At 44.4% G+C, this 26,880-nt stretch overlaps 1 protein-coding gene across 1 annotated transcript; it reads right to left on the bottom strand.

The window, feature by feature from the left end:
• Positions 1–47: 47 nt before the first annotated feature.
• On the bottom strand, positions 48–25,937 carry aox6 (aldehyde oxidase 6). Its single transcript, XM_053492209.1, has 35 exons — positions 25,831–25,937; positions 25,572–25,629; positions 24,752–24,848; positions 24,033–24,141; positions 23,735–23,861; positions 23,409–23,470; positions 21,395–21,463; positions 21,083–21,157; positions 20,407–20,551; positions 20,047–20,139; positions 19,719–19,870; positions 19,465–19,558; positions 19,047–19,156; positions 18,537–18,721; positions 17,712–17,865; positions 17,476–17,565; positions 17,148–17,305; positions 16,939–17,065; positions 15,839–15,961; positions 15,571–15,667; positions 15,050–15,174; positions 14,801–14,934; positions 14,390–14,477; positions 14,222–14,308; positions 13,484–13,675; positions 13,102–13,329; positions 6,427–6,522; positions 5,703–5,831; positions 5,323–5,397; positions 5,137–5,189; positions 4,219–4,333; positions 4,012–4,077; positions 3,720–3,908; positions 2,168–2,335; positions 48–1,795 (listed from the first exon to the last, which is right to left on the bottom strand). Exons 1-35 carry the CDS (start codon positions 25,882–25,884, stop codon positions 1,742–1,744), a joined length of 3,978 nt encoding a protein of 1,325 aa, XP_053348184.1. The 5' UTR covers positions 25,885–25,937; the 3' UTR covers positions 48–1,741.
• Positions 25,938–26,880: the final 943 nt, after the last annotated feature.

Below are 26,880 nucleotides of genomic sequence, written 5' to 3'. Positions count from 1 at the left end.
CTTAAAATACAAATAAGTTAAAAAGTAAAATACAAATCAGGAGAAAATTGCATCAGGAGTTTATTTTATTGATCACAGAAAATAATTTGACATGTCTTTAATATCTTTATTTAAATAGCACTTTAGTTTTGAGTCTAAAACCATCTTCTTCTTTGTCTTTCGGCTGTTCCCTTTCAGGGGTCGCCACAGCGAATCATCTGCCTCCATCTAACCCTATCCTCTGCATCCTCTTCTCTCACACCCACTAACTTCATGTCCTCTCTCACTGCATCCATAAATCTCCTCTTTGGTCTTCCTCTAGACCTCCTGCCTGGCAGTTCCAACCTCAGCATCCTTCTACCGATATATTCACCATCTCTCCTCTGAACATGTCCAAACCACCTCAATCTGGCCTCTCGGACTTTATCTCCAAAACACCTAACCACGAAGTGCTTACTATTGAATATTACAAAGAGAAAAAAAAACCCAAATATACAGTTAACAGTATTAGACAGATAAAATTGTTACAGTGATTTATTAATGCCCTTACACTGATCTGTGTATTAAATCCATGATTAAACAGGTTTATTGATGCGCTTATACAGTCAGTTTCGACCGAGTAATCTGATTGGACGAGAGGTGTTCCACGAGTGCTGGATATAATGTTAGACAGTATATAATATATAACAACAGACAGTAACAGCAGTGTGAGGAGAACAGTAACTATATGTATGAGTGGGCGTGTCCCAGGTGTTGTCCAGTGGTGTCTCAGCGAGGGTGAGACTAGGTCTGTACGGTCTATATGTATGAGTGGGCGTGTCCCAGGTGTTGTCCAGTGGTTAATGACACTAACTGTGTGTCTCAGCGTGGGTGAGAGTAGGTCTGTACGGTCCGCAGTACTGAGGAGAGAGCAGCTGTCTGACTAAACCCACATTCACACCCAGTCACAGAAGCACTTTCAGTAAGAACACACATCTGATAACGTTATGGCGTCTTAAACAACACGCCGTCTCTGCACTAATCACTTCTAAGTCCTTCTGAATCGCCTCTGAACCCCCGCGTCGTTCTGTTCACGGCTAACGCTTAGCTACAAAGTTACATAGCTTCTAACACAAGGCTGAATCCTAAATCCCTCTCTAACCCCTCATCAAGGGCACTACTTGGTGTGTTGAACAAGGGATTGTACACCCTACATAGTGCACTAGCTTTACATTTAACGCCCACCACCTCCATGGTTTATTCTCCTCACTTTTTGGCTACATAGTACTAGTAAGAATCGAAAACTACTTTCACCCCAGTTAACCATCGCTCACTAACAGTCGGTCGCCAGCTCCACCAGTCGTTGAAGGATATGTGTGGGTGGAGCAAAATAACTGGTTAAATGAAGAAACTAATTATTAACCGTATAATAAAACAAAATGTTTTTGTGGAACTGTTGTATAAAAGCAATAGTACACATGAGGTTGTGCTGAAGTACTGAATATCAGCGTAAAATACTGATATCTTCAGTACTCAGGCTGCACCCTCATGCCTACAGCCGCATAACAGCCATGCTGATATTAAGTACAACAGCACAACCTCAAGTGTAATATTGCATAACTATTAAAGTGGTGATTTACTTGTTGTGTGTTAACCACATCTCATTAATCATGTATTCAGTTTATTCAGTAGGCATACATAACATGTTTAAAATCTGATCACTTAGTGTTTACGATGATGATTATTATGATGTAATATATTGATCTAAAAGGTGAAATGAAGGTCAAGGCAGCTGCAGAGCCCATGCCTTGGGCACTTCTGGTTCTGTGTCTTTAATCTGGAGATGAAAAACACACAAATTATTAGGTGTGTGTTTGTTTGTGCAGAAATATACAGAGTAAAAAGCATGAAGCATGAGCACTTTTGGATCAGGAGAATTGTGTAAAAACGAGTGCTGATTTGAGGATCCAGAATGAGGTCTAGTATTTTACAGTACATACTGTACATCTCCTACACACACCACAAGAGTACACACATATTTCAGGCTTATTAAGTAAAGCCTCCAGCAGGATATCAATATCTTGTTATATCAGTCAATCTGAGGTTTAATGAAGTGATCGGTAAGGCATTTCTAACACTTGACCATGCGCATTCTTTCACTACAGTGAAATTGTGTGTTTATAAACTATGTGCTTGCGTGTGTTTGTACCATCTGTGTAAAGTGTGTGTTGCACGCAAGGCAGACTTGTTCCGGTGTAGAAGGACTGTTCAGAGTAAACGGTCCAGTTAACCCCGCGTCCCTCCGTGCCGCCACCGCAGCGTCCTTTATGGCAAAGAAGACAGAGCTACCGAGGAACACTGCGGGTTCCCCCGTACCCTGAAACACAACACCTTATAATCAGCTACAAAAAAAAAAATAAATACGTATCTGAATGTTACAGAGATAAAGTTTGGGTCATTTTAAATGAATAGAATAAATTCTTCACCATGTGCCCTTTAACCTAAGACTAGTGCTATGGAGTCATGTGACTACACTCAGTACATAGGGAAATATTAACAGAATAATAAAAAAGTTAAGTATTTATTACAGTGAAGGCATTTTAATGTTTTCTGAACAATTACTTGATGTTGGCAAAGACTCATCTCGCATTTGCAAAGAGTTGAACTTTTTGGAAGGTCCCGTTACATCTGGCGTATACCAGCCAAACTATTAACACCAGATTCAGGATGTTTCCATATAAAGGGCTATTGGGAGTGTATATTACTAATGTAATACTACGTACGTTTATCTCCAGTGTTCCAGATCACTGTACTACATGTAATACTGAAGTAGATGCACTGTTCCATCATATGTGGGCGGGTAAGAAACTTTCAGAAATTTTTGGAAAGAAATCCTTCAGCTAATTTCAGATCTCACAAAAAGAGCTGTTCCAGTAGATACCAAATTCTCTACATATCTTTCCTTGAATAGACCAAACAAAATGGCAAAAGCATGTTACTGCCTTAAGACAATCAAGGACCTGCTTCGGGTCAGTGGATCAGCGAGGGCGTCTATAATCTGCCTTTGGAAAGACTGGGAAAATCTGACAATATACAGTAACAATGACCCCTGAGTGGCGCAGTGGTAAGTGCTCGCCCTATCATCCGGGAATCGAACCAGCAGAGATGCTGTACCCTCTCGCTGCCGGGGGCCTAGAGAGAGCTGATTGGCCGAGCTCTCTCAGTGGGGTGGGATGGGACTAAATTAGTGCTCCCACATTAATTACGGCTCCTCAGCCAATCAGGGGCGTCTGTGAAGGAGCGGATAGAAAAGATGTGGTCGGTGGCATCACGTGGTTCGGAGGAAACTTCTGCAGGTCTTAGTAGGAAACTACTGTGGTCTTAGTATGAAACACGCTACAGTAGTAGGCTTAATGTGGGAGCCCCCTAGTGACGGGGAGGAATTGGATACAACTGAATTAGTGAGAAAATTTGGGAAAAATCTTAAAACATAAAAATTTAGAAATCCAAAATTGAAATAACAAAACCGCTGTTTAAATTTTATGTAGAAAATAGATTGTAACATCGCAAGCACAATTAATATGGACATGCAGCGTAGGTAACATTGCATTCACCTTTGACAGTTGTGTGTGTGTGTGTGTGTATATTTTTACTGTTCAAAGGAAATGTTTCTGCAGATATTAAAAACTTGAACAGGAATACTGTTTGGGGGGGGGGGGGTCGTTTGGGTGTGTGTGGGGGGGTGTGTGCATCAGCAGTACCTTTGAGGAGTAGATGGCGTGTGGATTTTCAGATCCAGCCAGCAGGTAGACGTTAAACTGCAGCGGGACGTCACACACGGCCGGGATCTTATACTGACCCGGACCTCGAGTGTACAGAACACCTGAGGGGGAAAAGTGCAGCTCCTCCATAGTGTAGAGACCCAGACCCTGGATAAACGCTCCCTCAATCTGACACGCACACACACACACACACACACACACACACACGTTATGTGCAGTTATTACATAACCATAGCATGGAGGTGTGTGTGTAAATATAGGTGTGTGTTACCTGGCCGATATCGATGGAGGGGTTTAAGCTCCTCCCAATGTCCATAACCAGGTCTGTCCTTACAGTCTGTGTAACACCACACACACACACACACACACACACACACACACACATACACATATTTAATTACATTACAGAGCACAAATGAGTGTTATTTACACATTGTGTGTGTGTGTGTGTGTGTGTGTGTGTGTGTGAGGTACTGACCCTGTATTCTCCAGACAGACAGTCGATCTCCACTTCACTGCAGCAGGTTCCGTACGTGAAATACGGATACGGTCGTCCTTCCTGTTTCTCCCAGTCCATCCCTGCATCCTGACCTCTGACCCATCAAACACAGAGCAGAAGTTTACACCAAGTCCACACACACACTCGCAATGACAACACGCTATGTTTCTCTTCCTGAACCTGTTCACTGGGTCCAATGTTTTTTTTTTGATGATTGGCCGGTTCCCTTTATTCTCTTACACACCGTCACAATGCGGCGTTACAGAACTCAATCTGTAGCAGATCAGAGGAGACAGTGTTGAGAATAATCTAAAAGAGGAACCTGGAAAGGAACTCGTCCTCATCAGTGACACCACATCACCAACAAGATGATCCTGACTCGGTCTCGCTTCCATTTAGACTCTGCTGTAACTTAAAGCCCTGCACTGATCTGGCTCACTGGTTCAGGGGTCGCTCAGTGGTTAAGGCAGTGAGTTCAGTTTACTGAACTTCTGTCCGGAAGGTCCCAGGTTCAAATCCCATGACCACCAAGTTGTCCCTGTGGGGCCCTTGAGCAAGGCCCTTAACCCTCAACTGCTCAGATTTCAGTAAGGAGAATGTGAGTCGCTCTGGATAAGGGCATCTGCCAACTCTGACCTCAGGGGCGTTCATTATCACACTGCCTGCTTTATTACACAACTCATCAAATAAATTCTGGATCCATGCACATAAACAGGGGCAAATACATTTGAGCAAATGTATGAGTTTTTCAGCGAGTGGTTAAACAATTCTAAATAATATCAAATAGACAAAGTCATGAATAACCTTTAATAGTAACAATTCAATAATAGTAATAATAATGAATTTAATAATAATAATACTGATTAATATTTGTGTGTGTGTGTGTGTGTGTGTTACCTGTAGAATCCAGTAGCTGACAGACTGATTCTATCCAGGAACGCTCTCTTAATCTATAAACCGAAAGCAAATGACAAACTGAAATTTTTTACACTCAAACACTGCTCTGCTCTTCATCTCATCCTTCATGTTTTCCAATCTCCCTCATCCCCCCCCCCCCCCTCCCCCAGGAGTGTGAGACAGTACCCAGCTCTGCCACGGGGCGTCAGGGTCGGCCAGTCTGATCGGCTCGAGTCGCTTGTACAGGGTTCGACACGCATCCTGCAAAATACAGAGAGAGAAGGCTGTGTACACACAGGGCCTGGAGCTCGGCATGGAAGTGAAGAGGGTGATGTGAGGAGACAACGCCACCTGCTGTGACACCGGTGCATTACATCACAAGGCTGTGCGTGTAGGGAAGAATCAAACACTATATAAACCGTTTGAACGTGAAGGGTTAATACACTTCAGAGTCTTAGAAGCAGAGTGGAGTAAAGGAAATGAAGATGTAATGGTGTGTGTGTGTGTGTGTGTGCAAGTGTGTGTGTGTGTGTGTGTGTGTGTGTGTGTGTGTATGCATGTGATACCCTGACAGCCATTCCATTAGCGTCAGTGCCGAATGATGCAGCAGAGGGAGACGTGTTGGGGACAGCGCTCGTACATGTCTCAGTGATGTGGATCAGAGACAGCGGAATGTTCAGCTCTCGACTCGCCACCTACACACACACACACACTTTTTATACACAAATTGTGTAAAGCTGCTTTGTGACAATGTCAATTGTTAAAAGCGCTATATAAATAAAATTGAATTTCCACTTCAATTTGGACCAGGGGAGTGAGTGTGATCTGAAAGCTGATTGGCTGAGAGTGAAAGCGAGAGAAAGCGAGAGTGAGTGAGAAAGAGAAAGAGTGAATGAGAGAGAGAGAGTGAGAGATAGAAAGTGAGAGAAAGCCCGCGCGAGAGGGAGAGAGAGTGAATGAGAGAGAGAGAGAGAGAGAGAGAGAGGGAGAGAGAGTGAATGAGAGAGAGAGAGAGAGAGAGAGAGAGAGTGAATGAGAGAGAGAGAGAGAGAGAGAATGAGAGTGAGAGAGAGAGAGAGAGAGAGTGAATGAGAGAGAGAGAGAGAGAGAGAGAGAGAGTGAATGAGAGAGAGAGAGAGAGAGAGAGAGAATGAGAGTGAGAGAGAGAGAGTGAATGAGAGAGAGAGAGAGAGAGAGAATGAATGAGAGTGAGAGAATGAGAGTGAGAGAGAGAGAGAGAGAGAGAATGAGAGTGAGAGAGAGAGAGAGTGAATGAGAGAGAGAGAGTACCTGTTGGACTTTGGTGTGTAAGCCCTGACCCATCTCAGTCCCACCATGGCTTATTAACACTGATCCATCCTTGTAGATGTGTACCAGTGCAGCAGCCTGAAATCAATCACACACACACACACACACACACACACACACACACACACATTATACCCCATGTTTATGGTTTTTGTGTTCCTCTTATCAGAATGTACACGTATGTCGTTGTTCCTGGCAGGACTGACTGTTCCTGCAGCTGAAGGCTGAACGTTAACGCAACGTCCGGTGAATCATTCAGCGACCACGTCCATCTGATGCTCTCTCTCTCTCTCTCTCTCTCTCTCTCTGTCTCTTTGTGTGTGTGTGTCTGTGTGTCTCTCTCTCTCTCCCTCTCTCTCTCTCTTATGCCAGATTCAAAGGATCTTTACTGGCAAGACAAATGTTTACATTTATATTGCCAAAGCTTAGAAATAGGTTACAAGAAGATAACATGAGTAGGTAGTAGAAACTGAACTGAACTAGTTAAAATAATAAAAAGAAAAATACTGCTTCTAACAGGCTTTTATTTAAGAATCAGTTATGTTGTTTTTACATGTATTCTACTTTTATACACTTTTAATACATAATTTAAAAACATTATTTATTACTACAATTATTATTATTATTATTATTATTATTTATTTTGCCCTGAAAGGGAACAGCTGAAAGACAATGAAGATTATTATTTATTTTGCCGCAAATAGTATAACTTTAAATATCAGTATACTATAATAATAATAATTACTAAATACCCTTTTTGTACATTTATAATTTATTAATATTTATTTATTTTGTACTATTTTCATATTTGTAATTAATTATTTTTTACACTTAACGTGTAGGAAAGGTTCTCTATAACTAAAGTTTAGATCATTATATCAGTCTCTTTTTATTATTAATGAAATAAATTAATCTGTGTTAACATTTCCACATGAGTACAGTGTAAACACCTCCTCATTCCCCCCTCCACTCCCTACTGCAGAGAAAAATCTGACTTGATTTGTAGTTTATCTGTAAACTAGTGTTAGTACACGGCTTGAAGGTTTAAGACTTTGTAGAAATAGTTAAAAGGTTAAAGATAAAAATAATCTTCTTCTTTGTCTTTCGGCTGTTCCCTTTCAGGGGTCGCCACAGTGAATCATCTGCCTCCATCTAACCCTATCCTCTGCATCCTCTTCTCTCACACCAACTAACTTCATGTCCTCTCTCACTGCATCCATAAATCTCCTCTTTGGTCTCCTCTAGACCTCCTGCCTGGCAGTTCAAACCTCAGCATCCTTCTACTGATATATTCTGACCTTATCTCCAAAACATCTCACATGGGTTGTCCCTCTGATGAACTCATTCTTGATCCTATCCATCCTTGTCCACTACCAAAGAGAACCTCAACATCTTCAGCTCTGCTACCTCCAACTCTGCCTCCTGTCTTTTCTTCAGCGCCACTGTCTCTAAGCCGTAGAGCATCGCTGGTCTCACCACTGTCCTGTACACCTTTCCTTTCATTCTCGCTGATACTCTTTTATCGCACAACACACCTGACACTTTTCTCCACCCATTTCAGCCTGCCTGTACCCGCCTCTTTACCTCCTTTCCACACTTTCCTTTGCTTTGGATTGTTGACCCTAAGTACTTAAAGTCCTGCACCTTCTTCACCTCTGCCCCCTGTAGTCTCACCGATCCTCCTGGGTCCCTCTCATTTACACACATATATTGAGTCTTGCTGCGGCTAACCTTCATTCCTCTACTTTCCAGAATGTACCTACATCTCTCAAAATTTTCCTCCACCTGTTCCCTGCTCTCACTACAGAGCACAATGTCATCTGCAAACATCATAGTCCATGGAGACTCCTGTCTAACCTCATCTGTCATCCTGTCCATCACCAGAGCAAACAAAAAGGGGCTTAGAGCCGATCCTTGATGCAGACCCACCTCCACCTTGAACTCTTCTGTCACACCTAAAGCACATCTCACCACTGTCCTACAGCTCTCATACTGTACATGTCCTGCTACACTCTAACATACTTCTCTGCCACTCCAGACCTTCTCATACAATACCACAGCTCCTCTCTCAGCACCCTGTCATACGCCTTCTCTAAATCTACAAAGACACAATGCAACTCTCTATTACCTTCTCTGTACTTCTCCATTAGCAACCTCAAAGCAAATACTGCATCTGTTGTACTCTTTCTAGGCATGAAACCATATTGCTGCTCACAAATGCTCACTTCTGCCCTTAACCTAGCTTCCACTACTCTTTCCCAAAGCTTCATCAAATTTGTTCCTCTCTAGTTGCCACAGCTCTCACTAATACACTTCTCCTCCATTCCTCTGTGATTCTCTCACTCTCCCTAATCTTGTTAAAAGACTAGTCATAAACTCTACTGCCACCTCTCCTAAGCACTTCCATTCCTCATTAAGGTATGTCATCAGGACCAACAGCCTTTTCACTCTTCATCCTCTTTAACGCACTCCTTACCTCACTCTTACTGAGTTTTGCTACTTCCTGCTCCACAACAGTCACTTCTTCTACTCTTGTCACACACCCGTTCCGTGACCGGCACTAGGACCCGGAAGTAGTACGGTCGCAAAACAGGAAGCATAAAAGGTGGCGCTTTACATCGCTCAGTCATTGAGTTCGCCCATGTCGGTCCAGATTGTTCGTCTGCCATTTTGTGAGTACTCACTTTCTTGGGTTTACTTTCTGATTCGAGTGTGTTTCTAGAACGTGGGTTAAATTTGTTGTCCTTAGACTAAATTGCGTGGTTATCCTGCCTACTCGCTTTCTTCCGCGTCTGGGTTTACCACCCACGCTACAAAGGGCTAACCGCTAATCGCTTATGGTTCTAATCATCCCGGGTTAGAATGATCGAATGAGTGAGACATGAGCGGTAAACCCAGCACCTTTGCGATGTGGTAGATCGGCACGCCGAGCTAATCAACCAGCTAAACTGAGAGCTTGGTACTCTTCACAAGAGCGTCCAAGACGTCGCAGCCGTGAGGTGGCTGAGCTTCGGCAGGAGAACGTGGCCCTTTGCGAGGCTATTGCTAGCGAGAACCCTGCCGCCAGCACCCACCTTCACCTACACCAATCGACCACCTTCACTCCCACCACCCACGGACCTGCATCTCCACCTCCTGCCGTGGTTGACACTGGAGCCGGAGAACCCATGCAATTAGGACGCGCCTCCCTAACCAGGGCCCAGCATGAACCCCGCTTCCGAAAGGGGCTGTCCGCCTAATGTGGGTCAGTGGCGCGCCACCGAGCAATCTGCTGGGACGTGCTCTAGGGAGTCCGAGGCCCCCGACTTCGACACCAACGTCATCCCTCCCACCTACGGAGACCTGGCTAAGGGTGTTCTGTAAAAAAGGCGCCACCCATCTCCCACCTCATCGCCCCTGCGACCTGGCGATCGACCTCCAGCCAGGCTCGGTTTCACCCAGCAGCCATCTCTACTCCCTCACACCCACTGAGACACAGGCAATTGAGGAGTACGTGTCGAGCGCCCTCCGCCAAGGTACCATTCGGCCCTCCTCTTCGCCCACCGCAGGGTTCTTTCTTGTAAAGAAAAAGGGCGGTGAACTTCGTCCATGTGTCGACTATCGGGGGCTAAACAACATTACTATCAAGAACCGACACCCACTGCCTCTTACCAACTCTGCCCTGGACGCCCTCTCTGGTGCTACCATTTTCACGAATTTGGACCTTCGGAACTTGGTGCGTATCAGAGAGGGTGATAAGTGGAAGACATCCTTCATCACCCCCGCTGGACACTATGAAAGACTAGTCATTCCATTTGGACTCTGCAATGCCCCCGCCGCCTTTCAAAGTTTCATCAATGATGTCCTTTGGGACATGTTGGGGCAGTGGGCATTTGCCTACCTGGACGACATACTCATATATTCACGGACTGTTGAAGAACATACCTAACATGTCAGGGTGGTCCTTAAGAGATTGCTCCCCCATCAACTGTATTGTAAGTTGGAGAAGTGTGCTTTTCACGAGTGCTCCACCACGTTCCTGGGCTTTGTCATCTCACCCCAGGGTGTGGCCATGGACCCGCAGACACTAGAAGCTGTGCGTCATTGACCCCTACCCAAGACCCTAAAGCAGCTTCAATGGTTCCTCGGGTTTGCGAATTTCTATCGTCGCCTTATCAGGGACTACAGTACAGTTGCAGCCTACCTAACCGCTCTGACACGCCCAACACCTTATCGCTTCACCCTCAACTCTTCCGCCATCTCGGCCCCTTAAGGAACTGTCATCGCTTCGCCACCACTCCAATCCTTCTCCATCCAGACGTCAACAAACCATTTGTTGTGGAGGTGGATGCTTTGGATGTAGGCGCCGGAGCTGTTCTCTCCCAGCGAGGTCCAGACCATAAGCTACACCCCTGTGGCTTCTTGTCCAAAAAAATGTATCCCACTCAACAGCGATACAGGGTAGGGAACCGCAAGCTGTTGTCCATAAAGTAAGCATTAGAGGAATGTCGACACTGGTGCCAGGGCGCCAGCAAGCCTTTCATTGTCTGGACCGACCACCAGAATCTGATTACCATCCAGAATATCAAGCAGCTCAACCCGAGGCAGACACGGTGGGGTTTTTTGAACATTATAATTTCCATTGTATTACCGTCCAGGGTCTAAAAACACTAAGGCCAATGCCCTCTCCAGACAACATGAGGGGGACGCCATCTGGGCAGAACCTGTGCCTGTCCTTCCACCATCAAAGATCATTGCACCTCTCCATTAGGATCTAGAAACGAGGGTTCGCCAGGCACAGGCCAAGGAGACCGAACCGGCAGGTGTGCCGTCTGGGCAACTTTACATGCCTTCAGAGGTCAGGAGCGACGTCATGGAGTGGGGCCACTCATCACCCATCTCTGGACACCCCGGTACTAGGCGCACCCTTTAGTTTGTCCAGCAGGCCCTCCATGACTGGGACATCGACGAGTTCATCCAGGCATGCCCAGTGTGCGCCAAGGCGAAGACCATCAACCAGCCAACACCTAGAGAGCTCCAACCGCTTCCGGTTCCTCGCCGGCCCTGGACGCACATTGCCGTTGACTTCATCACGGGCCTGCCGGCTTCAGAGGGAAAGACGACCATCATGACCATTGTGGATCGGTTTTCCAAAGCCGTGCATCTAATGGGTCTCGCCAAGCTGATTCTAGAGCACGTAGACCGTCAGCCCAACAGTTGGTTCGCAGGTGTCGGCAGCTGTGGATACAAGCCAACCGAGCCATCCAACGGGCTAACATCCGCTACACCAACCAACATCGCCGTCGACACCCTCCGGGACAAATGTATAACGTAGGTGTGCATCTTCACACTGAATCAAAGAAGTTATCACTCAGGTTCATCGGTCCTTACCGCATCACACTCTGTCACCTACCGGCTCCAGCTGCCTGCAGTGCTCCGAATCCATCCGGTTTTCCACACCTCAAAGCTGAAACTCTTCACCACTTCTCCTATTATTCGTCCCTCCTCCCTGCTCCTCCTTCCTGAATCATTGACAGTGGCCCTGCTTACAACGTACGTCGAATCCTCGATTCGCGACCTAGGGGCCGTGGCACCCAGTACCTGGTCGACTGGGAAGGCTCTGGACCCGAAGAGCGATCTTGGATTCCGGCCCGGTTTATCCTCGACCCCGAGCTCATTAGGGACTACCGTCGTGAGGTATCCTCCACCCCAGGACCGTCGGGAGTCGGTCCTGGACAGGGGGGTACTGTTACACACAAACGTTCCGCGACCGGCACTATGACCCGAAAGTAGTACGGTCGCAAAACAGGAAGCATAAAAGGAGACAAGATGGCGCTTCACATCGCTCAGTCATTGAGTTTGCCCATGTCGGTCTAGATTGTTCGTCTGCCATTTTGTGAGTACTCACTTTCTTAGGTTTTCTTTCTGATTCGAGTGTGTGTTTATAGAAAAAATTTGTGCTTTTCCCTTGCCCCCCTTGTGTAAGAGTCCTTAGACTAAATCGCGTGGTTATCCTGCCTACTCGCTTGCTTCCGCGTTTGGGTTTACCATCCACGCTTCCAAGGGCTAACCACTAATCGCTAAGCCTTCTGATCATCCCCGGTTAGTTCGTGATAACTTCATTATTTTTCATTTTCCTCATTCAACTCCTCAAAGTACTCCTTCCATCCTCCCATCACCCTCCTGGCATCTGTCAGTACATTTTCATCTCTATTTTTAATCACTCTAACCTGCTGCACATCTCTATCTCTCTGCCTCGACAACCTGTACAGATCCACCTCCCCTCCTTACTGTCCAATCCTCTACCCTGCCACCTCTACCTTCACCTTACGCTGCATTTCCCTGTAGTTTCCTGTTTACTCAATTTAATCCCGTTAGTGTCACACTTCTTTGTTGTTTCTGTGTCTTCTGCATCCGTAAACTATCGCATTAATTGGCTCTGTTGGGTAACGTATATAGCCACGCCCACCTTAATCTAAAAAGTGTATATTCGTCCAAAAAAATTTAAAGATATCAATGAAAGAGCGAGTTCTGACCCAATGTACAGACAAAACATTTCTGTTATTTATATTGATTGTGGTTAGGGATGTGTTACACTGCCTCCTAGTGGAGAACATAAGTATCATTATGTTTATGTAAATACTGAAGTGTTTATAATTACCACACACACACACACACCTGGTTAAGGAATCCCTCTGCGAATCCAACGCCGTATTTGATTGGTACGATGGCGAGGCCTCTCTTTCTCCAGCGGTGCTGCAGGTTAAAGCGAGTGATGTTCTCTCTCCTGTGAGCGATGTCGGCTCTTTGCTTACACTCCTCCCAACAACGCTGCAGGTTTTCCGGGTCAAACTCCATCTTATAGTGTGTGAAGGATATCTCCTTATACATGTTCTTCTCACGAATCTGTCACACACACACACACACACAAATAAATAATTAAAATTTATGTCAATGATATATATAATTCTTTAAAAAACAAACATATTTTTCCATAAGTTTCTTAATGTCAAACTGAAATGACATCTTCGCAAGAAATCAAGTTCCTGGTGTCTCTGACCTCTTCGGCTGGCCGGCCGAGCATCATAGCCACATCGTTGATCATGTTCTCGATTACCATCATGCTCTGTGGAACGCCAAACCCCCTGAACGCAGTGTTGGAGGGAAGGTTAGTTCTGCAGGCAGCTCCGTGTCCACGGAGATTTGGGATGTTATAACAGTTATCCATTTGGAGCAGAATCTTCTCTGCTACCTGAGAGAGAGAGAGAGTAAAGGCATAGATGTTTGGAGACACAAACTAAAGATTAAAAAGATGGATGGATGGATGGATGGATGGATAGATAGATAGATAAATAGACTTATGACCAAATAAATAGACAGCCATGAAGACAGACATGTAGCCAAACGGACAGACAGCTAGACATGTGGCCAGACAGATAAACATGTCCTCAGACAGACAGACGAACATGTGGTAAGATGGGCAGACAGCCTTACAGACAGACAGTTGGCCTGACAGACAGACAAACATGTGGACAGATGGATAGACATGTAGCCAGACAAGAATGTGGCCAGACAGACAAATATTTGGCCAGACACAGACATGCAGCCAGCCAGACAGACATGTGGAGAGACAGACAAATATTTGGCCAGACACAGACATGCAGCCAGCCAGACAGACATGTGGAGAGACAGACAGGCAGACAGACATTTAGCCAGCCAGCCAAACTTGTCAACAGACAGACAGTCTGACATACAGACAGACAGACTGACACACAAAAAGAAGACAGACAGATCTCACCAGTGGGGACTCGTCTGGTGAACTGCCTGCATTGGCGTAATAATAAACATCAGCTGAAGTGATTCTGCCATCATTCATAAAGCCCACCTGACACACACACAGACAAAATGTGTCCTCATAATGTACATCATATACATGTTTGTGTGTGTTGTGTGATTAAATCCTGACCTTATACCTCCCCAGCACTGGGTGGCGCCCCCCAGTAATCAGCATGTCCTCTCCTCGTTCTAGCACACAGCGCACCGGCCTCTCGGTTCTACACAACACACACACACACACACATCATTAAGAGCTGGATGATTACTGACATTCTCTCAAGTATTTTTAGTGACCTGAGACATCAATGTAATTAAATATTCATAATTAACAAGCAGGTTTAAAATGAGACAGATCCGGAAGTAAAACACAGGCCATGAGAGTTCAGTACAGTCAGACGATCCTTAGAACATACAGATAAATATACTGTTTTTGGCACACAATTTGTTCTGTAATCTGCATGAACCGTGACGTCAGTGATCACACGTGAACTCGGTAACCTGATGAAGTCACGGCGTGAATGAGCACTCGAACTGAACTTACTTCCACGCTGCCACTGCAGTAATACACGCCAGCACAGTCGTCTTGGTCACTTTGCCACCAAACGCCCCGCCGATACGTTTCACGTGGCAGGACACGCGATTAGACGGGATGGCCAACGTCTCTGCTATCGCCATCTATAGGAGTGGATACAAACGACAACAAAAATAAGTACGTAGGTAGTCCTGTGTTAAACTTTATGACCGGGGTTGTGTAGCTCTGATGTGTGTGTGTGTGTGTGTGTGTGTGAACCTGAACAAGTGTTGGGTGTTGTGTAGACACGTAGACCTTCATCTCTTTTTCCTCTCCTACAGGAATGACCAGCATGCTTTGTGTCTCCATGTAGAAATGCTCCTGTCCTCCAAGACGCAGCTCCCCTGATTACACAACAGACAACAGTAATTAGGTAAACTTGTTGCTACGCAACCGGGAAAATAGAAATTTTTAGCACAGAACTAGCTGGTAAGTAGTTGCTAGATCTTTACTCTAAATCTAGCAAAGACAGTGACAATATTGAATGTCTACCACAACCACAGAAGTGTTGATACATTGCTACTGCCAATAAAAATATGCTTTATTTTAGCTAGCATCAACTGCTAACCAAACTAGCTAGTTAGCTATTTTCTACAAGCACTAACTTTGATTAAGATTCCATGTTATGTTTTAGTGCAGGCTGTAAAACTAGCTAGTGTCATGTATAACTGCGTGTCAAAGGATCGTTCATGTCTGAAATCCTGAGACGAGCCGGAGATAAACAGGAAGTGAAATGGGACCTTCATAAACGTGGTCCGTCTCCTGAAGCGCGGAGACCACGTCTCCTCTCTGAATCTTTCTCAGAGGAAGGAAGTAGGAGCTCTTTTCCATGGCTTCCTGCATCCAACGTACACACACACACACACAGAGTGGCATATGTGTATATGAATGGGCTTGTTCCAATACCTTTGAAGCACCCTAGAAATATTAGCATGGTGCAGTTTTCTCCAGAATAAGGACGAGTTTGTATCATATGTGGAAGGAGTCTCTGGTGTCAGTTATAATGACCTCTACGGTAAAGATGGGGTCTTTCAGGTCCTCGTAGACGACCTTCACAGCTGCCGCCGCAAGTTTAGCGTGCTGCATGGTATCGGCGATGACGGCGCAGATCATGTGACCCACGCATGCCACCTAAAGACAGGTGAAGAAATGTCAGTCATCAGACACGCTGCAATTAATAATTAAGACATAAATAATAAATAAATGCCGCAGTAAATGTATCTGGTACAGATATAAACATTTAGGAAATACTATTTCTATAAACTGAATAAATAAAATTGCCTATATTCAGTGCTGAGAAAAAGTATGTTTTTTTTTTGTTGCATATTTGTCACACTTAAAAGATTCAGATCATCAAACAAACCTTAATATTACACAAAGATAACACGAATAAATACCAAATACAGTTTTTAAAGGATGCTTTTATTTATTAAGGGTAAAAAAACTGCCAGAACCTTCCTGACCCTATGTGAAAAAGTAATTGCCCCTTAAACCCCCTGGTGGCAACAACTACAATTAAGCGATAACTGGCATTGAGTCTTTCACATCACTGTGGAGGAAGTTTGTCGAGCTCTCCTTTGCAGAATTGTTTTAATTTAGCCACACTGAAGGGTTTTCGAGCATGAACGGCCTGTTTAAGGTCATGTCACGGCATCTCAATTGAATTTAAGTTCAGACTTTAACTTGGTCGCTCCAAAACTTTATTATTATTATTATTATTATTATTATTTCAAGCAATTTAGAGGTGGAGTTGCTGGTGTGTTTCAGATTATGGTCCTGCTGCACAACCCAAGTCCACGTGAGCTTGAGCAGCCCCAGACCACCACATCGACACCACCAAGTTTCACAAAATGCAAAAAAAATAAATAAATCAGAATGGAGCAAATACTTTTGCACAGCACTCTATGTATATTTCCTTATTATATATATATATATAAACCTTGATTATGTAGGGGATATGCCAAATTAATATGTGTAAATTTTTATAAACTGTATTCTACCACTATGTGTGTTTACACGGCCAGTTTATATTGTTTGATTTTATTTTATTTATCTCGTGATTATAAATGGATAAAGTGTAAGTGACAGGAGGTTTATGAAGTCCTGACCTGGTCGTGTGCCAGCAGCTCCTCGTCCAGTACAGTGAAGGAGACGGACCTCCTGCCAGGGATGTCCTCCGCAGTGACCACATCGACCACGCCCTCCATCGCCAGAGCTCCGCCCACATCCACATGCCTGACAGGGAGATAATAGAAACGATTCACTCCACGTGCGTGCGTGCGTGTGTGTGTGTGTGTGAGAGAGTGAAATGTGTTACGTGATCTTGGCGTGTGCTCTGGTGCTGGTGACGACAGAGAGGAAGAGTTCTCCGTGTGTGTGTGGAATGTCATCACAGTATATCGCCTCTCCTGTGGCGTGTGAGACGGAGGAGCAGTGAGGGAACGCACGGCCCACACACTCCCCCTCTGATACAGCCTACACACACACACACACACACACACACACACACACACACACACACACACACACACAGAAAAAAGATACACACACGCATAATCCAATTTTCTCATTTATTTCCTTATATAGTAATATATTTTAATATTTGTCTCACACTTTCATGCGTGCACACACACACACACACACACCTGGAACTCCTGGTATCCGGGCTGAATGTAGTTGGACAGCGGCTCCACTGCACTCAGCTCATGCTTTGGAATTTCACTCTGAATGATGTTCTTACAAATCACACACACACACACACACACACACACACACACACAATTAGTTTTAACCTAGTGTAAGCAGAATAGCGGCTCTGTCAGGTCACCTCTCAGATCCCAGTTGGGACTATGATAATCAGGATGAGTGTGTGTAGGTGTACCTGGTCTCTGAGGTGCTGCAGGACGCGCAGGTAGAACCTGAAGAACATGCTGAGGGTCAGAGATCTGCGGAACACCACCTTCCCGCCGGCAGCCCCCGTGACATCATCGAGCAGCGACGTGTACGCATCACTTAGCGTCTCCTCGCTCCACGCCCTGAAGAGAGCCGGTGATGAGACCTCAGTGTTTCTGAGCGGTTATACAAACACTCCTCATATTATACAGCGGTACCTCAACATGCGTAGCGCGTACGTCCGGTAGCCGTTTAAAACTCGAATGCGTCAGCAGAAACACAGGCAAAGTGTTCATATATTTATTATTTATTTTTTTGCATTTCATGCAACATTTAGTAAAGATGTAGCACCGTGGGTTCCAAAATAGTTATCAAGGACGGTAGCAAGAAGAAAAGGGAGCCGCTTTCAGATTGGTTTATAAAGCAGCCGGAATATCTGAGAATATGATTATAGTGTTCGAAATTGGTGATATTGGTAATATTTTTGGGCGGCTGGAACAGATTATCTGCATTAACATTATTTCCTATTGGACAATGTGTTTCACAGTACGACATTTCACCTGAGCAGATTAACCTCATATGCCGAGGTACGGCTAGTACATCAATAAAAAAAATTATAACATCAACATAAAAATATCGATAACTAGTCTTTTTTTTTATTTTTATTATATAATATTACATCATTTTATATTACTATAGTATAATTTCTTTAGGATATAATTACAGAGAGCAGAGAGTGTGAGTTCCTGCCTGCTGGAGGTGGTTATTATGATGGAGTGTGTGTGTCTGTGTGTGCGTGTCTGCGTGTGTTCACCTGCCGATCACGTGCCGCGTCGTGCTTTCTGCACTAAGTGTGTGTGCTCCGACTCCACCGTAATACACACTCATGTCTCGCACCAGGTCCGAGTGGTGATGGAGCCACACCCGCATGCCGGCGCTCACCGTGGCCAGAGCGTTCTCTTTCCGAGGAGCGTTACGGAACGCACACACCACCTCACACTGAGACAGAGCGAAGACAAACACTAATAAACACTAATCACTTTCCTTCACAGAGATCGTGGTGAGGGCATGGTGCCGCTCTGTATCATGGTGTCACCTGATGACCTGAAAGGAAGTGACATCACTACAGAACTCGCTGAAGTAAGAAACAGAAGATGCTCGAGACGTCCAATCTAATCAAGTTTTTAGTGGACGCTTAGACGCTCATCTGAGCTACGCTAAACTCATTCAGGATATCCTGTGTGATAAGAGCAGGAGTGTGTGTGTGTGTGTGTGTGTGAGTGTGTGTGTGTGTGTGAGTGAGTGAGCTGGACAGAACCCTGACCTCTCTGGAAATGGGAATAAAAACAGACAGCACAATCTCGTCTGGTCTGAGAATCGTCTTTCCAAATCCGACAAAGAAGTCCTTATCCAGAGGAACCTCACGCCTTCCATCTGCAACACACACACACACACACACACACACACCACTGAACAACAGCATGTCTGTCTGTCTCTGTTTATTTCTCCATCTGTGTGTCTGTACATCTCTCTTTCTCTTTTTATCTCTACATCTGTCTGTCTATTGTAGTTTCTTGGTCTGTCTGTCTTTTAATCTGTCTGTCTGTCTCTCTGTGATTGTCTTCATGTCTGTCTGACTGTCTGTCTGTTGGTTAATTGATAGGACTGTCGATCTGTCTATTCATGTGTCCACCTGTCTGTCTGTCTGTCTGTCTGTGTGATGTAATAAGTGATGTAATGACCGTGAGACAGCAGCAGCACCGAGCTCCGCCCTGCAGCCAGAACAGGATTCAGATCAGAGTTTGGGTACGCGCTGGCGATGTTCCCGCCGAGCGTCTACACACACACACACACACACACACACACACACACACACACACACATATATATAACACATATAACACCTATACAGCTAAAGAAACATCTGTTATCTAGAAATGTGTGTGTGTGTGTGTGTGTGTGTGTGTGTGTGTGTGTGTGTGTGTGTGTTCCCTACAGCGACGTTGCGGATCTGCTCTCCTCCCAGGTGTCTCAGCTGCTCCAGCAGTGCTGAGTATGTTTGTGTTTGTTCTGCCGGGAGAGAACACACACACTTCTGCAACACACACAGCATGGTGGATAAAGTGCATCCAGCCCCGAAGTGCACACCTGCAACACACACACACACACACACACACACACACACACACACACACACACACACACAGACACACACACACACACAGACACACAGACACACACAAAGGGGGAAGATTCACAAGTTACTAGAAATATTAGTGAAAAAATTGTCTCTGCTTAACACACACACACACACACACACACACCTTCAGGTTTGTGAGAGACTTCAAACAGTTCCTTCACGCGGGTGCCTGAGATTATTATGGGATGGACGACACCTTTAAACTTGATGTCCAGCCCTGAGGAGAAAATCAGAGAATAAACCACAAACATCAAAGACTTTATCGAAGCAGCCAATCAGTGAGGTGATCAGGGCGTAACCATGGAAACCACCATCCCTCGTCGACCGATCAGGACGCATTTTAATACACACAAAAAAAAAGAATTTCCCAAAGTTTTACTTTTCAATACAGCTAATAAGTGCATTTTATTGTGCATTTAAAGCAACTTATAGCTCATGTGATGTAAAGTCGGTCAGGATGATGATGATGATGATTAATCCTCACCTATGTTGGTGTTTCCCATCACAATGGGGGCTTGTGGGTACTGAGACTTCAGCTGGAGCAGCTCACCGAGAGACGCGGGGGAGATCCAGGTCATCCTCTCCCCCCGAAACGTCCGAGTGGTTTGGTCCTGACTCTCTGCCATCCTCTATATACAACAAATCTCTTTTATTATTCTGTTCATCAGTTACCTCTAATGGTTTAACATTAAAATACCTAAGACTTTATCATCAAAATATTATCATCTACACTCTATTGACAAAAGTATTCATCCAAACTTCAACCTTTTCTACTCCAACATGACTCAAAGTGAGGACTGTACAGTTCGGTGTGGAAGAACTCGACCGGGCCGAACACAGAGCCCTGTGACCTCAACCCCATCGAGCATGAACTAGATGAACTGGAGCGGAGATTGTGAGCCAGACCTTCTCGTTTAACATCACTGTCTGACCCCATAAACGCTCTACAGAATGAATGGACACGAATTCACACAGAAACACTCCAACATCTTGTGGACGTCTTGTGGAAAGGGGGAGTGTGTTTGGGTACAGTATCACTGCAGGTTTGGACAAATACTTTTGTCTATATAGTGTATCTACTGTACACACAGCCAAATAGAAACAACAGATTCACATTGTGGAGTGTTTATATGTTAAAAAAGCTTAAATGTGTTTCTCACTATGAGCTCAGGAGGGAAGATCAGGTCCTGCGTGGGGTCCAGAGGGAGAAACTCCTCCTTGTTAAACAGCTGTAGCTGCAAACACACACACACACACACACACACACACACACACACACACACACACACACACACACACAGTTAACACCAGCAGTCTTATTTAATACATTTATAACCCAATAAAATAAACTACGCTGGGTTCAGTGTCGGAGTGAAACTTATCCCTGGTCTGTGAGATCAAACCAAAGCATCAACACAAAAACTAAAGTACAATAACATCATTTGTTTTTTATTTTTCACTAATATTCTTACTTGCTCAGGAGCTGCTTTGTTGTTTGAGGTACAGCAGGCCACGCCGTTCACCTGACAGCAGCTTTCACTCTACACAAACAATCATACACTCCATAATCATTTATAATCATCATAATCATAATATTTTTAAACTGCTTTTGGTGCAGTAATGTGAATTCATCATGCAGTAGAATACACACACACACACACACACACACACACACACACAGTTACAAAGCTTCATCATGTGACGTAGATTAACCTCTGGGCTCAGGCAAACAATGAGCTCATGACTGATGTACAGATTTAAGTCTGACCTTAACACGCGGCTGGAAATATGAGGGGCGTTCGAGTCAAACCAGGACTTGTAGTAAATGAAAGAGTAAAAAAGAGTGACATTTACAAAAACCTTCAGTCCCAGTGTGGTGATGAGACTCTGAGTCACAGTGAAACATCTGAACGGTGAGAATGTTTTAAAGAAGTCCCGGTGGAGGTGGAGCCTCACTGCAGTGAGTTCAGAGAGTGGAACGTCTGATCACTGAAAAGCAACCTGCGGAAGAGACGCATCACACACTCATTCACCAACACCACTCACACACCACAGGAATTCGGCTCCCCCATACAGTCCTGGCCTCGCTCCAAGACATTTACACAGGGAGTTCCTGGGAGGCCGGCGTCTTAGACGCAGAGAAGAATGCTACTTTAACATGTAATTATTTAACATAATAATTATTTATTTTAATAATGAAATAAAGTCATTTAGTCACAATATTCCGCTGTATTGCTTAATATAATTTTTTTACAATGAAAAAAACTGTATGATGTTCGTTTATGTTCGTGTACACGGGGCGTGAAATTTTTGGAAAGCATGTGACCTGAGGCTGAGCTCTAATTGGATTTTTTTTATCATCCTCGCTAAGAACCCTCCCACTTTTGTTCTTAGCGAATCAATAATGTTTTTAAATATTTGGGCTCATGTGATTGGTCCATTCTTAACGAGTCTTATTAACGCTCAGCAGATTGTTAGTTAATGTATTAAATAGTGATTGACGGGGAAGCAGCTAAATATGAGAGGAAAGTCTATAATTTCTTTGCTTAAATACCCCTTCACAAGGCGCTTAGACAAAGAAAGACAAAAAGATAAAGAGTTCGGACCAGATCGACCTGATCTTCTAATTAAGCAGCAGTCACGTGATCACGGCCGAGCTCACACTCGGTGCTTCTCCAGACCTTCTTAAGGCAAGCTGCTGACTGGATGTGATGTGAGTCATGACTTTATTCTACATTAGTAGTAATGATGATTAATCACCTGATCAATGCCTATTTACAGGCCATTATTAAAAGTTTAATTTACATCTTATTTGCACCCCCTTCCCAAAAGTTTTGCACCAGCCGCCACTGCTAATCACGGCTCCAGCGTACTGAGAGAACGTTCTCCCTTGATGGTGTCCAAGCTCTAGTGTCACTGATGGGATAAGTGCATTAGTGTATCAGGGGATTATATAGAGACATAAGGGGAGTTTTTACTCTTGTGTTTGTTTATTCTGTACAATCAAAAGTCCTGGTTTAACTTGAACGGCCCTCATATAAATAATGAATAACAGTACACTGGACTAAAGCTTGAACCTGATACTGCAGTGAAGTTGTCTTTTTTATACTCCATCCACCTCCAAGTTTTTTTTTCCTGCCTGTCCATCTGTCCCTCTGTCTGTCCGTCTGTTTGTCTGTCCGTCTGTCTGTCTGCCTGTCTGTCTTTCTGCCTGTCTGTCTGTCCGTCCGTCTGTCTTTCTGCCTGTCTGTTTGTCTGTCCGTTTGTCTGTCTGCCTGTCCGTCTGTCTGTCTGCCTGTCTGTCCGTCTGTCCGTCTGTCTGTCTGTCTGTCTGTCTGTCTGCCTGTCTGTCTGTCCATCTGTCTGTCTCTCTGTCTGTCTGTCTGTCCGTCTGTCTGTCTCTCTGTCCGTCTGTCTGTCCGTCTGCCTCTAGACCTTTGGACCTTATATCACATGACTGATCATGTTGCACATGTTGTCCCACACCTCACAGAAAGTCCGATAGCCGTCGATAATCGGACGATATCCCGTGCATCTGCATAAATTACCTAGGAAGAAAAACATTTACACACATCACCAGTGATTATAATTAAAATACCTTCATCACTAGAGATAGAAATTCATCAGCACTTCATTTAAATATTTTTTGACTATTCGGAATCACTTTACAGACAGGATGGAAAAACCATGTGAAAAAGTCACTCACACACTGCACATGAAGTGGAGCCATAAATTACATTTGGACCTGTGAGTGAGTGTGTGTGTTTGTGAGTGTGTGTGTGTGTGTGTGTGTGTGTGTGTGTGTGTTTTACCCCCCAGTGCCTGTGTGATGTCCTCCATGCTGGGCTGTGGTCGGTTCCTCAGCAGTGTGTACATGGACATCACCATCCCTGGAGTACAAAAACCACACTGAGAGCCATTTGCCTTCGCAATACGCTCCTAAACACACACACACACACACACACACACACACACACACACACACACACACAATATCTTTTCAGTACATTATAATATTCACCAAAAGCAGGATTAACAATAAAGTTGAGTGATCTGTATTGTTCTGTGAAAGTGTGTGTGTGTGTGTGTGTGTGTGTGTGCGTATGTTACCTGTACAGGGTGTAGTTTGCTCTTGCTGTTCCCGATGCCCTCCACTGTGGTCACCGCCGCCCCGTGTGTTTGGCATAAAGGCATCAGACAGGCGTTTACAGAGAAATGACTCGGCAGTGAAGGAGAGTCTCTGAATCACTCCATCGTGGTTACACACACTACACATACTGTATCATGGGATCTTTATCTGATCATTTATTACACTTACAGGAATATAAACTATAACCTTAACGAATAATGACCAACACTTTCATCAAAAGGAGCAGTACACAAGATTTCTAATTAAAAGGTCACAAATAATTTAACACTGGACATAAACATGTAACATGTGACAGGCAGGAGGAAAGCAAGAGGGACAGGCAGAGGGACAGACAGGGGAACAGAACAGGAAGCCAAACAGGACGACAGAGCATGCTGACAGAGCAGGGGACAGACATGAAGACAGACAGACAGACAGGAATAAAGACAGGAGAAATGACAAAGGGACAGAGCAGCATGACAGAAAGGGGGAGAGAGCATGGGGACAGACAGGAAGGCAGAGAGACAGGCAGACATAAAGGCAGACAGGGAGACAGGCAGGAAGACAGACTGGAGGTCTGATATGAGGACAAACAGAAAGACAGACAGGAAGACATACATAAGGACAGACATGAAGACAGACATGAGGGCAGATATGTAGACAGACAGGAGGACAGACAGGAGGACAGACAGGAGGATACTTGATGGTCTGGGTCTGAGTGTCATATGTGGACAGCATGACGGTGCAGGCACCACACCCCCCTCCTCCACAGCCATACTTAGTGCCTGTTAATTGCACTGCACACACACACACACACACACACACACTGATGATTGTGCTGGAATCCAGGGAAATATATTCACCAAATTCAGAAGAACCTTCCACAGCAGGAGAGACGATGTGTAAAGTATAAATGTGTGCATGTAGAGCAGGTGGAGGAAAGTGTGGTTTACTCTCAATCGCTCCTGACTTTAATGTTATAAAAGATTAATATATAAAATATAAATATATCAAACATAAATATATTAAAAATAAATATATATAAATATATAAACAGTTAAACTGGACCAGCATCAACCCCCCCCGCCTTTCTTTATTCTGTAATGTTACTGAATGTTGTGTGATTATTGTGTTTAGTGTCTCGTCTACAACAAGTGTACAGTGTTTTATGTTGGTCTGTAGAGAGTCACATGTGTGTGTGTGTGACAACATAGTTGGAAAAAACCTAGAAACTAGAACAGTCCTCTGTGTAAGGTACAGTGTTGGGCTTGGTGTGTGTGTGTGTGTGTGTGTGTGAGAGAGAGAGAGAGAGAGAGAGAGAGAGAGAGATTAAAATATAACTCCTAGTCATGTGACCTCATGTGGTATACTGATTATAGTGCAGTGCACCCAAACACCTGTACACACACACACTGTATACACACACACTGTAAACACACTATAGATCTATATATACACAGACTGTACAGTGTGTGTGTGTGTGTGTGTGTGTGTGTGTGAGTGAAGTAAAGAAATCCTACGTTTGTCTCTGAGGAAGGAGAGCAGCATGGTGTCTGGGTCCGGATCTCTCACAATCACCTGAACACACACACGCGCGCGCGCGCGCGTATTTACACTTTAGTTACAAAGTAACAAAACAAGCACGCTTCTGCCATAACACATCAAAGGGACGCAGCGCGCGCCGCATTCCAGTGCACATGACGCGCGGTACAGAGATACCCTCCCCCCCGAACCCAACCCACCCCACCCCACACACGGGTCCCCCGGTGAACTCGGTACCTTTCTCCCGTTAACGAAGACACACAGGACAGCGCTGTCCCCCTCAGCAGCCATGTTGGACACTTGAGTTGGACTGAGGACCGAGTGTGAGGACAGACAGCCCTGACCAGACGCTCCACCCTCACTTCACCCCAGAGCTCCTCCTGCTTCTCTCTTACATAACTATACACTCCTCCTCACATCTCCTGCAGGCATTGCACACACACACACACACACACACACTATAATGCATGATGTTCTGACACAGAGCTTCTCAGACTTCTTCATGTTTAAAGGATTTGGGGTCAAAGGTCCGGATCAGTGATAAGCAAATGACCACCACAGATACTTCAACTGTAAAGCAACTTACAGTCAAGCATCAGAAATATTCAAAATACATCCAAGGGTGTGCGAAAGTAATGGCACTGTTTGCCTCAACTTGTTGCCTGTGGCCCTAAACAGCTCTAACTTTTAACATTACGAAGTTTACAGATAGTCTTCCTTAGTTAGTTAGTTTCTGTTAATTTATGTTGTAATTTATGTTAGGACTATCTGTCTTGTCTTTGCTAGCAAGCTAACTAGGCCTCTTGGTTAGCTAGTTTAGTGTCTCTGTTAATTTATGTTGTAAGTTTATGTTGCATGTAGCAACTTGGTCCTGGAGGAACGTTGTTTCGTTACACTGTGTACTAACTGTATATGGTTGTAATGACAATAAAGCCGACTTGAACTTGAAGTGCAAAATGTACTCTCACCATCACTATCATTTTTTCCCACAGTTCTTTTAAGCTCAGAGCATTTAAGCCATAATTCTTTTTTTTTTTTTTTATGAACATACAGGTGCATCGCAATAAATTAGAATATCATTGAAAAGTTGATTTAAAAATTTTTTACAATTAAAAACTTTTTAGGAATTTAATTTAAAAAGTAAAACTCATACATTATATAGATTCATTATACACAGACTAATATATTGTAGCATTCTTACGCCGGAAAGAATGCTGGAGAGACGAGTGAGCTTATTTGCTGCCCAATGCAATGGCTGGGAGTACTTTATTAGGCACACAGCAGGTA

The sequence above is a fragment of the Clarias gariepinus genome, chromosome 3 (genome assembly GCF_024256425.1).
Source record: "Clarias gariepinus isolate MV-2021 ecotype Netherlands chromosome 3, CGAR_prim_01v2, whole genome shotgun sequence".
Taxonomy (NCBI): domain Eukaryota; kingdom Metazoa; phylum Chordata; class Actinopteri; order Siluriformes; family Clariidae; genus Clarias; species Clarias gariepinus.
This window is presented reverse-complemented; position numbering and strand designations above follow the sequence as displayed.

Coding starts and splice junctions, on each gene's coding strand:
- aox6 (XM_053492209.1), bottom strand. CDS start 25,884: ATGGCTGCTGAGGGGGACAGCGCTGTCCTGTGTGTCTTCGTTAACGGG. Junction 6,523..13,101: donor CAGAGGGATTCCTTAACCAG/GTGTGTGTGTGT, acceptor GATTGATTTCAG/GCTGCTGCACTGGTACACAT. Junction 3,909..4,011: donor CCTCCATCGATATCGGCCAG/GTAACACACACC, acceptor TGTGCGTGTCAG/ATTGAGGGAGCGTTTATCCA.